Below are 15,002 nucleotides of genomic sequence, written 5' to 3' on the forward strand. Positions count from 1 at the left end.
CAAATTTTGTGTTTAATCCTGCCTTTCTCAAATTGTTATTCCCTCGTTTTATGAGTCATTCGGCGTGCCAGGGAGCGAGGAATGCAGTGGTGATTAAATTGTTCTTCTTGCAATGAAATGTAACAACGTATTTTAAACAGAAACATTGACCGGTAAAATCAGTGATTGATGTTAGGGCATAGCCTTCTCATGAGGAGGACACATTGGGTCCGGTGGACCCCCTTCAGACGGGCCGCTGTGCACATGCTCCTGATCCTCACTCAGAAAAAGTGGAAAACGTTTCAGTTAATCAGTTCGCCCTGCTAATGCGGTTTGGTGCCCTCAGCTGATAAATGTGGATCCCGAGGCCCACGTGACCCCTTAGATGTATAGATTTGCGTCCCTTACTAGGACCCCGACCCGTTAGAGGCGGGCTTGGGGTCCTTTAAGGTATTATTAGTTTTTCCCCCCAAATTTAGAGTTATGCAGTGAAACACGTACGTAGAGGAAGGTGGTTGAGGCCCCAATCCGAGACCATTCGTCCAAAATTGCCTAATCTTCAAATGATGGCCCTCCAAAGTTCAATTCGACTGCCAGCCGCCTCTTCTGACGGCCTACACGAAAAATTTCTCCATAAGCCTATAGGTTTAACACTAGCTAGATAATTCTAGAGATATTTTTTGTGTGCCAAATACGGCCGTCGCATACCAGATACAGTCGCAAGGGCCGTCCAACGTTACGTAGCGAAAAGAAAAAAATCTGGAGACTTTTTTCCGCCCTATTTTTCAAAGGTTGGCAGCACGCGGCGCCAACCACCCGGATTCAGTTGTGCGCCACCCGCGCGGTGGTTCTTGGTGATTTGAATTCTCGAATAAATCGTTTGTCCAGTGTAGGTATTACATATTGCTTGCTTTGAGAAAAGATGGGCAAATAGCGTGGCGCCAATCCGTAGAGAACAAAATTGTGAGTGTACAGTGGCTGGATGTGGAGGAATAACGGCCGCCGCTTCTTCGTTGTTCGACGATACCGTGCTAGGTAAGGCTAAATTGAAGTGATGATGCATGAAAAGGGACTAGGCGAAAGATTTATATATATATATATATATATATATATATATATATATATATATATATATATATATATATATATATATATATATATATATATATATATATATATATATATATATATATATATATATATATATATATATATATATATATAAATTTAGTCCGAACCTTTTGATTGGAAGGATTCACAAGGACAGAGCCCCCGCTAAGCGAAGCTTGTTGCGGTGACCCTGCCCTCTACCCTCCGATCGCGCAATTCCGGTTCTATGGCAGAATTTAGAGTCCAAAGTTTAACGTGCGCACATATCCGCGCACGGCCGGTCCCCTCACTGACGTCGCCTGGCTACGGCCTGCCACCAACCGCAACCATACCTGTCAGGAGGCCCATAAACGTCAAGCGCCTGTCGCGCTTCGAACCCGGACTGTTGTAACCGGGAACGCGTGCTCTCACCACGCGGAGTCCAACGCTCTACCGACTGAGCTACGGGACCGGCATATAGATAGAAAGATAGTAATAGCTATTTGAGCAAAGCATTTTTAAAATATGTCGTAATTGTTCACAAATTCAAATCCTATGTTTGGTCTCAAATGCGCCACGTCTTTGTCAGCTGTCAGTCTAGCTGGACTGCTTTATCAACACTATCTGTATTAGCACTATATACCAATTCTGATGAGAGTGACAATTAAAATGGTTGTAACTGGTACAATCAAGTACTTGTAGATTGCGCATGCATTCAACCATTAGCAATCAACCAACATTCAATTAACGAATTCAATCAACATTTGCATTTATTTTGTAGGGCACATATTAATCATTGTGATATGGTTCATTCTTTCCAATCTAGATAATAGCTCAGCACATTGCGCACAACTCTCAAACAACACTACTAGGAAACCTTGTGGAATCCAGCGGATGAATGCGGCACGGGTAGAGGAGTGTGACTACTGACTTCCACCAGCATCAGAACGCCACCTGCCAGCACTCCCGACGCTACCTGAGGTCGATCTCAAACAGTCCTGTCCAGAGCCCGGCCGTACTCTCGTGGGCGTCGGGTGAGTGGTGACATGTCGGTTAGGTCAGGCACCGTTCCTGAGGCAGGTCAGGCAGCTCACTGTCACATGGAAGGTCAAGCCGTTGATCAGGACAGGACCTCCGTCACTGACGCCGACGCGTTAGCGTGGTGCGTTTGGTCGGCACTGATTCCAGAGTCCAGACACCGCTGTCTTCCTCGTAAGTCCAATTGTGGATATCAACAAAGCAACCGGCGATGTTTTTAGTTGTGCCAAGCTGGGAACTCGCATGTTTGGGTCAAGGTCAGGTCAAACGCCCGAAATTGGATTAGTGGTAGGCGGTAGCATGTACTTTGAGACCTCGTGCTGGGCATCATTTGTCATAAAGTCTGTCAGGATTGTGCAGAATCTATCGTTGAACTGCCACACGGTGACAGATGACACACTTATGCCTGCCCCTCAGTCTCCATGAGTTACGTTCTCCAACTTACGCCGTAAGCGAACCAAATGTCCCGCCTCAAGAATTCACAAACCGGACAGGTTGTGGTCTCCTTGCCGTTCTTCTGGTGCCGGCGCCGCTGGTGCCCCTCGCTGCTGATCGCCGGAGAAGGTGTCGGCTATGTTTTTGGAAACCAGACTGGGGACCTGTATGCTTGTCACCTGGCGGCAGAGCAGACAGTGGCCACAAGAAGGTCGTTGGCGAGCGGGTGGTGTGCCAGAGAGCATATCGCTTCGGCAGGTCTCGGTGTGTTTTCTATGCATGGTTGTTACAGAATGTGTGGGCACTCTCCAGGGTCATTGGCTCAACGAAGGTGCCGAGGCAGACGCTGTTTCCACGTATTTAACCTGATTCTGATTTGGTGCTCGGAGTTCCGTAATTTATTTAAGTTGCTTTTTTAGGTCCTCTCTTTTTATTTTGATCGCTCGCTCTTGATCTTTATCCTTTCGCTCTTTCACCAAGATCTGCATACCTACTGGCAATCTGCCGTTGATAATTAACCTTGATTTGCTGAATAATAGATATGTATAGTCTTCGCCCTAAAACAACAAATCATCATCTTCATCACTGCTTTGATGATCGAAGTTTTGCATAGCTTTCCATCATCTCTTTTCCTGTGATTCTCTTTCTGCTATTGCCCTTAATCCTACTTCCTACTTTTCTTGTTCGCACTTTGGCCGCTTAAGGCTGTCTGTCTTTTGCTCGTCCCCGGTCTACGCTTATCATTACGCATCTGACGTTCCACCTCGTTCAGCTGCACCTTCAGCTTTCTCTGCCTCTCCTGCAGTTTGTTCGGGGTGTTGTCTTCCTGTTCCCACGAGCTGTTCGACGAGTCAAGTAAATCGTCATAATTTGCGACCTCCTCAATGCTGTTATCCCTTCTGACACGCGTCTCGGCACTCGGTCCCGGCTGCGATCCTTCGCAGAGGTCCTGTTGGTCGGACCATTCGTCTTCGCTGTCCTGTTCTGTCGGAGTTCGAGCCCCTTCTGACCGAGAAGCTGACCTGCGGCCTCTTTTCTTCAGCTCTTTCAGCGCGTAATCCTCCGTCCAGTCAAAGTATTTCAGCACCCGCCGGTTGTGCTCGTTCTTCAGGCTGTGACCTTTGAAGCACCGGTCTCCGTGCCTGCAGTGAGCGTAGAGGTTCACCTCGCAGTAGTGTAGTCGCAGGCAGTTTCCTTTGCAGTCCTTTGTGTGGTTGCAGAGCTGCGGCTCGAGCGGCGTGTGGCGCATCTTCTCCTTCAGTCTGCTGCGGATCTCTGTCAAAGGGGTGTCGTATAGACCGAATCTGGTCAGAAGGTCTGCGTTGTGCTTGTCGTGCACCAGGTCGTGACTGAAGTTGTATAAGCAGCGATTCTGACCCAGCGGACAGGTATCCTTTGCATAACGGTAGCAGAGGTGCAAGTATTTACATTCACTGTCGTCAGGGCACCTGTCCAAGATGTACCTGAAGCAGACGCCGACCTGCGGAATTCGAGCCCGCTCGCGGAGAGTGTCCAGCGCCAGAGCCAGATCGTCCGAACCTTTCCATCCCAGACCCTCGAGCAGCAGGATGTTTCTGGGCGTCTCCAGCTCGTGGGCCTTGTTGCATCGCTCGGCGGTGCATCTGTTTTGAAGGAAGTATGTGCACAAGTGCAGTTCCTGGCAATTGGCGCGGGTACATCCTCCCCTGCGGTTGTAGTCGTTACACACGCGAGGGAGTTGTCTGGGTGTCTGCTGTCCACTCCGCGATCTTTCAGGTGGTGGGAAGTTCATCGTGATGTCTGCAACATACAGGAGCGTGATCGGAAAATGTATTCTTTTTTGTTAGCCGACGCCTACTGACTGGGTGATGCGGCGGCCGGTAGATTGCATTCGGACTAAGCTAATGATAAAGTATTGGCGAAGGAAAAGAATGCCTGTATACAACACATATATCACAAAACTCTTTGTTTGGGGGGGGGGGGGGCTTTTTGGACCGCGAGATCTTTTGCAAGTGTTGTGTAGGCAGACCTGTTTCTCATCGTTTAAAATCTTATGATCCGGGACCATCTGTCTGAAAGTACTAAATAACGGCATTGGAGCCGGAGGGCAATAGTACCTACGGCCGATATCCTTTTCACTTATCAGATGGCTTTCTTCTCACTACATGCGACATGATATACAGGGTGTCTCAAAAGTTCGTTGACACGCTGTCTATGCCAATAAAGCATACAAGAATCAGTCAAAAATATAGGGCTTTGATGCCTATGTGTACACTAGACAAATATACGTGCTTTGGCAACGAATTCGGAATGTTGGAAACCAAATCCTTTGCTGTGGTTCCAAAAATATTTGCCGATACCGATTTCTGTCGCTCCGTCAGCTGCCGGAGGCTGATAAAAGGTGACCTGCTTTCAAGCTTTTGCAGGGAAATCCCCTGCAGTTTCTGCGTCGGATTTAGGTTTGACGAGCTCCCCGGACACATTTGCTTCTTCCTTAAAGCCGACAGCTTGCATTGACACCATTCATGAGTATTTTGTAGTTATTCTCTGGCGCCAACTCCTTCACGAAGACTGGCGCCGACATCCAAAGCACCGTTTTTTTTTTTCAAAACGACCACATTTCTGAGCAAACGGGAAGTGCCAGGGGTATATTTTTCGCATCATAGCGTAGCCGAATGCGTCGGCTATCTTTTTCTGAGACACACCGTTCAAATTTTGCAAATCTCAAATGGTTGACATTCCCCATGCTAAAAAACAATCGCTGGGTTGCGAAGTTTTTTCCTCATGTCATCTTCTGCTTTGTAAACGGCCGAAGCCTGTCTATCACATGGTCTTATCGGAATTTTGTGTCTGAAAGAAATCGTGTCGGGAAAATGGTGTATTTTCAGTGCCATTTTGACGTTGTATCGGTTTTTTTCAACCTGGTCCCCTGACCTGAACAACTGAGACTTATGTTATCACATTTAACACTATTATCATTTTCGATTTGCAACTCTTAGCCATCATATTTCATAAATATGTCTAATTGTCTAACAATACTAAACAACCATTTTTTGCTTTAAAATCAACCCAATGATAATGCCGATAACAAAAATTGGTCAGTATTTTGCTTTCACAGTACCTATCTGTTAAAATCAAGGAAACATTGTGTTGTAAATAAGAGCATGGGGCGTCTTACCTACCCTGGACGTTTTAGACGGCTCTCCCCTATTGACTGAAATTTACTGTATGAATAATAAATTTTCAAAGGCAGGCATGATTAGTTATGTGGCATTGTATCAACTGTTTTAGGGGATTTCCTATAAAAAGGCAACATTTATCCTCTGTCTAAATATAATTATCGTAGAGAGGGTCATTTAAAAAATAAATACCGTAAACGGGGGTGGCTTTGCCTTGCTGGGTGGCTTTGCCATGCTTCTAAAAAAATGCTTTAGGGTGATGACCGGTGATCTTCAGTGATATTTTACGAAGAATGTAATAATTTTTGATGCACAAATGAAGATAATGATGGGCCTTCCAACATAATCAACACTGAGAGATGAGTTACCACTAAATACCTAACTGGGCTCCATTTTATTGAAGTCATGAAATAGTCAAATTTGAAGAGGTCCGAACTTTTTATTATCTAACCATGTTCTAGACCAACTGTGATGCTGAAACTTGGTATGGTTGATTATGACAAGGCTGTTAAGTTAGCATATCCAACAAAACTGGCATTTGTCACTTCATTTAGCTAACATTTTTGGTGGCGATTCTTCCAAGTGAATTGCAGGCCACATGGGGAGACTTTGCCACCATGTTATCAATGCAAAATGAAATACTTATCCGATGGAATTCAAAATAAGTTTTAAATGTAGCATCATTTTCATCTCCAAACTGGTTTTTAAAAAGTAAAAATTTATATGTTGAAAATTAACACAGGAATGCACAGTGGGAGTATAGAAAGGCAAAAATTACAAAAAAAAAATGGATGAAGATGGGCCCAACTTTTCAGCACAGCCATGATCATCTACAAACTCCTGAGTTTGCCAGTGAGACTGGCTGAAGAAATCTGAATCATTTTATAGATCAAAACGCTGATAATAAGGGTGTCGGTAAGTTCCCGCAAGAACGTCCTCTTTCTGTTCCTCTTAATGCCGCTGGAAAAAACGGCAAGGTCCTAGAACACCGATACAATAATATCTTTGCTTATTTTCTGAGCCATTTTTCAGTTTCTATTTACTATCAAATCTCAATTATTTTCAACAAATACGAGTATAGTGTATCATAAAAGTAAGGTATCCCTCCTTTTTCGTACATCGTTTAAGAACAAAAAAAAAAAAAAAACTCGAATTGCTTTATTTTTTCATATTAAACAATTAAGGATGGTTGCCTTTCCCCATACAATGGAACAAAAATGCTTGAAAAGTATTTGTTAGCGTTAAAAACCCATTATTTGGCATAGTGGCTAAGTCACCCCTTTTTCAGTTTAACTTTGCCACGACTCATTTTCTTAAAAATTTATATTTTTAGGTAAGATATAAATACGATAATAGCAAAACCCAAAGAGCTAATCTTCATCCGTGTTTTGAACATAGAGTCATCCCAATAAGTTAACAAGTTTAAAGAATACAAGCGTCTGAAGTTGAAAACATGGCAAAGTCGCCCCCGTTTACGATACTCAAAAATGTTCCTAGGAAGCACGCTGCATAAAATTTCGTCATGAAAAAGAAGCATGGATTATTCTAGATGTCACGCGCAAAGGTCAAGTAGAATGAAAAATCAACGCATTTCAGCCGCGGGTTGGGACGGTTGGGAGCGGAATGCGTTTTCCTGTATGTTTGATGCAGTGTTGCAATGCAATCCAGCCATTGGCGGCGGATTCGATTTTGGCGTGGGGGGCAAGATCCAGGCATCGGTAGGATTGTGATTGCAGGATTGCAAATTCCTGATTGCATTCCTTTTTGGTGGATTGCACCTGGATTTGAAATTCATTCCAAAAAACAGGATTTGATTGCGGATTGGATTGCGTCATACTTCCAATTTTTGCAATGCAATCCGGATTGTGTTTGATTAGTGCTTTGAAATGGTTTGTTGCGATTGAAAATTATGAGATCGGCGTCATCGGCTTAAGGTAGGTACTTTGCTATCAAGGGCTTTACATCGAAACTTGAAATAATTTAAACGCTTTTAATTTAAACGCTCAAAATAATATACGCTGATGAACTGCATAGGAAGGGCAAAATTACGTATTTGAGGGCGAGTTTTAAAAATATAAAACACTGGTTGGGTAGAGGTTTAAATGTGGGGGTGTTTGAGGCAAAAAATATTTCCCATAAAATACCTGTGCCTTAGATAGGAATTACTCGCAAGATTAGGTACTAAAAATGGGTGATTTGGGGATGGAGGCACGGCCCTATGCCCCCCTCCCTCCCCCAGATCCACTAGTGCACATAATAATACAACAGGATTGCAAAAAAGGATGGCGGATTTGATCACAATCCAAGTGAAAAAAGGGGATTGCGGGTAGGAATGCAATCCACTTCGGCACTATAGTCCGTTTTTCTTAAGTTCGACCCTCACTCAAAGCATCTTTTTGAACAGAGCACGAGAATTGCTGAGTGAATGACTGGGAAATCTGGCCGGCGCACAATGTATTCAAAGAATGAATAATATTTGCAAAATGTGTTATGAACACCGATAAAGTAGCATAGTGTTAAACTCCATGCGTTGAATTGATGAGCTCAGTTATAATTCCCGACAGCTCGTGTATTGCTAAGGAATTTAAAATGTAGACAGATTCTCATTGCGAGTCGGGGAAATAGAGTTCAATTGCAAATAATTTTGGTCAAGTCGATCATATGTGAAAAGCAATGTGCGCCGACCAGTTTTCCCAGTCATTTACTCAGCAATTCTCGTGCTGTGTTCAAAAAGATGCTTTGAGTGAGGGTCGAACTTAAGAAAAACGGACTATAGGAATGTGGATTGGGAATGCAATCCTTTCAAAAAGGATTTTACCGATGCCTGGCAAGATCCCAGTCGAGATGATGTCATAGGCGGATCCAGAAAGGCGTTTTCGACGCTGTAGGGGACATACCCCCCCCCCCCCCTAAGTGTCCAAAATCCAAAAACTCCTCGGATTTCGATTCCTTTACTGCTAAACAGTATAAAGCAAACAACATTCTGATAAAAGTTTTATTATTAGGAAACATAAGGTACGTTTTGTCTATTTCGGGCGATGCAAGGGGAGGGGGAGTAAATATTTGCTTTATATGCCCGCTCCCTGGATCTGCTATTGAACGATATAACGATTTTCGTATTGCTGTTTTAGAAAAAAGCTCCAATGGGAAAAATTGTGCCATAGCCCATAACCCGATCGCAAATCAGATTTGAAGAACGGTGCCAAACCTTTTGAAGTAAGCGAGCGCTATTCTTCAATGAGGTAACTCGTTACCACTTTTCCTCTGTTCACTTTACGTTCGATTTCCGTTTAACCTCCCTTTAAAAAGTATTTCTGAGACAGATATCAACTGAAACTAGCTAACAGCAGGAGGAGACCGCTCAAACATTCAGAGACAGTCGGTCGCATCTAAACCTATTGGGACAGCAATCCGCCAGAAACCCACCCCAAGGCAGTAGTTCGCCAATTAAGCTCATCGAGACGGGCTGTCTCGATGGGTTTATCCTACAGTAAGCCCACAGCAAGGCTTAACTATGTAAGGCCCAAACGCTCATCAAGCTGAGAACGGAGGGCTGAGGTGAGGGAGTCGAGCGGTGGACTAGGGTGAAGGAATTCGTTGGACTGGATGCAGAGGCTCGGGGGGGGGGGGGGGGAGGAGCGTTTCTTTATTAGGACTTTAGGGTGCGCTGACTGCGGCAAGGTCCAAATTATCACACCAAATTTTGCCACGACATCTACCGGTTCAGGCACTCGAGAATCAGCGGCCAGTGATATCTGCAAAGACGAAGCATTTCCAACCCAGCTTCAGCCTAGTGTGGGCGCCTCAGGTGGCTTTCATTACAGTTGCACATACCAAACGACCTCAGTGCAGACAGTCTGTCGCCGAAACCATTCGGAACAGACTTCAACGAAAAGTGAGACAAGGTTAGTGCTATCGTTAAGTGCCATTATAGACTTGGACCCCGTTGGCTTGACCCACTGGAAGGTGGTAGTTATCGGACGCTGCGGGGCATACTCATTTTTCCAAAATGCCTTAGATTTTGCTTTCGTGTTCGATGCTCTGTATTCTATAGCCAGCCTTTAGCCAGAGGGGGCCCCACTAATGATCAGTGCCCTAACCCTCAAAAGTTTCCGTTAATTTTTACTTATTTAATAGTGAATACTGAAATAAAGCGGATACTGAACTAGTTCAGTGAACATCCAGTTTTTACACTGGCCCCACACAAGCCTCCGAATGCCCAAAGCAGATCTCTGATGACTGGCCTTTGGGTGTCATACCGTGCATTGGTCAATGTGGTCAATGTGTACGACCTCGGCGTTTACCATTTTACTTGCACTGGAAACTGTTGCGTTCGAAAAAATCAGGGGAGTGGCTTATTATGAGCGCTCATCAGTCCTAACCTCCTAACTACCCGCAAGCGAATGGCTAGGCCCTTCCGTCTCCGCTCGCTTGCGATTTGGCATTCATGTAGGTACAAAATAGCGGCAAACGACCACTGAGGGTGTGAGTTGCGTCTCTTACACACTTAAAATATCTCTAAATCGAATCTGAAAAGACAAAAAATGCTATAAAGCGGGAATGGTTAGCATTTACACATATTCAAAAGGCACCGTTGGACAAACTGTAGGAGCACATAGCTGCAATATCAGGCTATGGAAATTTTCCTCATGTTTAGGGCACAAATTATGGAGGGGCAAGAATATACGTTTGCCCCTCCTCCAAAAGTTTCTTAGGGAACGATGCCTCCTCTGCCGCTCCGTATCTGTCGCCCCTGTACCTAAGCGGTCACTGAAGGCCTGGGTTGCCGCTGCGTCACTTTTACGCTTATAATGTCTCCAAAACTAGGTTGAAGAGAGGAAAACTTGAATTGAACGCGAGCACTTGTCATTTAAGAAAGGCAACGTATGATAAAGTATATGGGCATCTGGTTACATCTTCAGATGATCGAACAGAATAATCAGGTATATGTTTCTTGTCTAAGTTTTGTCAAAAATTATGGGGGGGGGGCAAAAAGATACTTTTGCCCCCCCACGAGTTTGCCAGGGGGGCAGCTGCCCCCCCTGCCCCCCCCCCCCGAATCCGCCGCCCCTGAATCCAGCCATCCAAGAAACTTTGCACGAGACGTTTTCTTGGATGGTTTTCGCCTTTAGGATTTGAAAACTGCAAGTTGCAAGCCAGGGACCCAATTTGGCTATCTCAACTCAAAACTTATGTTAACCCGCGCCGGGGGGGGGGGGGGTATTTGAACACCCCCCCTGCGGTTTTTCGCCGATATCTCAAAAAGCGCCGCCGTTTTTTGGCACACCTGTTCGTGCATCTTTTCCGCACATGTGAAAATTTCAGACCCAGGTCGCCCAAGGTCAGGTCACCAGGTCACGCCGTGACCTCACCTCAGAAAAAGTAGGAATGCTAGTCATAGCTACACCGACTGAACGATTGCCTTGAAACTTTCAGTTTCAGCGATTGATAAGAGTAACAGTATCTATAAAATGTATATCTCGGAAGTTTGATATCGGTGACCTAAGGTCAGATCAATTTTGCGGCCTCCATTATAAGTCAATGGGAGAAAATTGAAAAGCGTCTGTTTTGCACGAACGCCATTCTAGACCAGGGGCGGATCCAGCCGATCCGTTTGGGGAGGGCAAAAGTTTAGCCGACCATCGGCGACCCCGACCCACCACCGCGCCAGTGACCAAGTTACTTCACAACGCCAGTTACACTATCTTACCGTAAGATGGTGTAAAATGTCTTATGTTAACCCGTGCCAGCCGCGCTGGGGCTCCTGGATTTTCACGCCCCTGGGGGATGTTTGAACACCCATATCCCTTCTAACTCGGCTCCTGGACCACGTTGCAACACGCGGTAGGCGGCGTTTGAAAGAGTGTCAAACATAATGACCAAATTACCCCAGTCACTTTTAAGGTCAGGTCAGATGTCAGATCACCAGAGCCCATCAAAGGCCAAATCCCGATATTTAGGTCCAGTTTCGACAATTTTTGAAGAACTGGCGCATAACTCGGAAACGAATAGAGCTAGAGCGCCCCAGAAAAGCTAATTTGATAGCACGGTTACTGCTCTTTCTGGATAATTCGCTCAGATTGGACCTAAGATCAACGGTTTAGCCTCCAGGGGAAACTGCCATAATATATGTATACTATTTTTACGGGAACGGATTTTCTGCGATAACTTTTGAATCAAACCTTGTGCTATCTTACCTTTACCGGCATCGTGTTCCTCTCGCGAAGACGCGTCGAATGAGTTATAATTTGATCTTAAAAAGTGAACTTACCACTATGACATTTGGTCAAGTCATGACCATGGAAAAGGTCGTGTTGCATATCAGTCGATCCGTATCGTAAAGCTGAACACATCTAAGGTGTTTCTATTGCTCTAGAATGCCTCCTGCAGAAGTTATTAGCGAATTGCTGCAAACTATTGCATATCTTTCGTGACCTGAGATGATCTCAGGGACATAAGGAGGGGTCACGGGTGCTATTTTCCGGTTCACTGTGTGCTGTTTAGGTTGTAACTCGGTATTGTTAAGAGTGACGTTTCTTATAAATTTAGCACGAATGTTTGAAAGGGCGGATTGACGGGAGCCGGAGCCTACGCTAAGCAGAGCTTGTTGCGTAGAGCCCGACCCCTACCGTCCGATCGCCTAATTCCGGGTGACAGGAGAATTTAGTTGAACGTTTAACAATGCCAATGTTTAACGTGCCCTTCAAAGCCGGACACGGCCTGTCCCACTCCTGACTTTGACTGGCTGCGGCTGCTCCCACCAACCTCAGACCATCCCCGTCAGGAGTCTCAAATATCGAGCGCCGGAGCGACTCAAACCCGGGCTGTCACTACCGGGAGTCCATTGCTTTACCAACTGAGCTACCGGACAGGAGGTTTGCCCCAAAAAAGGTGCCTTTCAATTTTCTCTTATTGACTTATAGTGGAGAGGTCGCAAAAATGACCTAGCCCTAGGTCATCGATATAAAAATCATGTGACTAACATTTTGTACATACAAAATGTTAGTCACAAAATGTAGGTACTGTTACCCTTATTAACTGCTGAAAGTTTCAAAGCGATCCGTCACTCGGTTTAGCTATGGCAAGCATTGGAAATGTTTTTAGGTTATGTCACTTGACGTGCAGCTATAGTGATTTTGTGACCTTGAGAGACCTTGGTCTGACATTTTCAGAACATATGCAAAAAATAGGTATAAAATGGCGGCTAGGCACGTCGCCGTTTTTTACGCGGAACGCTCCACAGCAATGAGGCTCCCAACAAATGACAAAACTGTGGATTGCTTAGGTAATTTCGAATATAGGGTGGTGGGCGTCTTACCCGACTGGGTATCTTGCCCCGTGTTACCCCACACCATGGCCATTGGCCACACTGCAATGCTTATGCATGCATGCAGTTCAGGGGGTTCAATCTAATATCAGCATATCGACCCAAAATATCAGCAGCAAGTGGTCAGCTCTTTCCTTCGGAATGGCCGTCACGGAAGAAGCCCTGCTTTTCGTCCATATAGGCATCGACCGTATTAGATTTGCTCATCGCTACATGCTTTGGGAGGGGCAAAAAGATAGTCTTGCCCACACGATTTGGCTTTGGGGAGGGCAAATGCCCATTTTGCCCTCCCCTGGATCCGCCACTGTTCTAGACACTATATCAAACATCGAGATGCAGGTAAAATTGACACACTGAATCGGAAAATGGCAACTGTGACCTCTCGTTATGTCCCTGAGGTCATCTCAGGTCACGAATAGTATCATAACTTCTGATAGAGGCAGGCTAGAGCGCTGAAAACGCCTTAGATGTGTTCGGCTCGACGTTACGGATCGACTGATATGCAACATGACCTTTTCCGGTCAGGTCATGACCTTGACCTGAAGTCAAATTTTCAAGTTGACCTTTCAAGGTCAAATTATAGTTCATTCGACGCGGCTCGACGAGAGGAACACGATGCTGGCAAAATAATTGTCGTGGCTCGCTTGAGTCAAAAGTTATTGCCGAAAAACACTTTTCGTAAAAACGGCTATTTTTGGAGTTTTTGCTCTCTGGAGGCTATACCGTTGACCTGAGGTCAAATCTGAGGACATAGCAGCGAAAGAGCGTTAAAAGAGCTATCGAATGCGCTTTTCCGCTGCGCTGTAGCTCTATCGGTTCCCGAGTTAGCCGTTGGGAGTTTCCAAAATGTTGAAATAGCCAACATTTTACCTTTGGTGACCTCTGGTGACCTGACCTTTGACCTGACCTAAAAAATGACCGAAGTGTTTTCGTCCTGATTTTGGCCGTTCTTTCGAATGCTGCTTACCGCGTGTCGCTACGTGTTCCAGGAGCCGAGTTAGAGGGGGGTGTTCAGACACCCCCAGGCCCGGCGCGGAAGTCGCGGAGCACCGGCCCGGCGCGGGTTAAGGTGGGATGGTCACTTCAAAATAAATGCAACGAATGAATCCAAACAACAAACTCTCGTATCAAATATCACGGTAAATTTTTACCAAACGCACATTTTTGTTTAGAAATGTGTACTCACTCACAGTTAACATTTCATATGACGTATCACGATTTGAGTGAGTCACTCAGTACAATATATCAAACACCGGTTAATGTATGTGTAGTTCGTTGTAGGGTTCAATGACGATTTACCGGTCTTTGACTGTTACATAACGACTTGTGTATTTGGATTTAAAATGTTGTAAAATCCGTTCATCCATTTGATACATGAAAATCGTGACTTGAAAACCTACATTGGAAGCCCAACCTTCGACCCTACATTCCCCCTCTCTGATCCTTATTTTTTTCTCACCCAATGCTCTCACATAACAGTTTAACGGACCACCACACCACTTCCTGGCCTCTTACACCGACTAGGGGAAAACACTGTGCAGCAGCTCAGTTGCGTCTACTCACCGTTTTTACGTTGAGGCCGGCCGGAGTGCCGGGGATCGGTCAGGCCGGGTCACCGGCGCCCCGTCACCTGATGCCATGCTCCAGAGTGCAGAGATGTCGTGTGGCTATCTTTGATGGCTTATAGGGCATGCGATATAAATCATTGACATCCTTTGATCCTTGCACTTGAACGGTCAGATTGTTTATCGCTCTGTGGGTGGTAGACACTGATAGTGGGATTATTATGTTCTTCTACCTTTTCAAAGATAACTAACTGAGTGCTGGCTTATAATGCAATGCTTTTATGTAATCTTGGTAACTTAAATGTAGCTCTGACCTTATCTTGTCATCTTGTCATGTTATCTAGCATCTTACTTGGGTTGGGAGTGGGTGAGCCATTGACCTATCGCATGGTGGTGTTGACGACTTTGGCG

At 45.2% G+C, this 15,002-nt stretch overlaps 1 protein-coding gene across 1 annotated transcript; it reads right to left on the bottom strand.

Moving 5' to 3' along the window:
• Positions 1-1,820: 1,820 nt before the first annotated feature.
• LOC122370756 lies at positions 1,821-14,697 on the bottom strand. Its single transcript, XM_043346648.1, has 2 exons — positions 14,590-14,697; positions 1,821-4,320 (listed from the first exon to the last, which is right to left on the bottom strand). The coding sequence occupies exon 2, from the start codon at positions 4,310-4,312 to the stop codon at positions 3,206-3,208; it is 1,107 nt and encodes a 368-aa protein (XP_043202583.1). The 5' UTR covers positions 4,313-4,320; positions 14,590-14,697; the 3' UTR covers positions 1,821-3,205.
• Positions 14,698-15,002: the final 305 nt, after the last annotated feature.

The sequence above is a fragment of the Amphibalanus amphitrite genome, unplaced genomic scaffold (assembly GCF_019059575.1).
Source record: "Amphibalanus amphitrite isolate SeventyFive unplaced genomic scaffold, NRLGWU_Aamphi_draft 000035F_arrow, whole genome shotgun sequence".
Classification (NCBI taxonomy): Eukaryota; Metazoa; Arthropoda; class Thecostraca; order Balanomorpha; family Balanidae; genus Amphibalanus; species Amphibalanus amphitrite.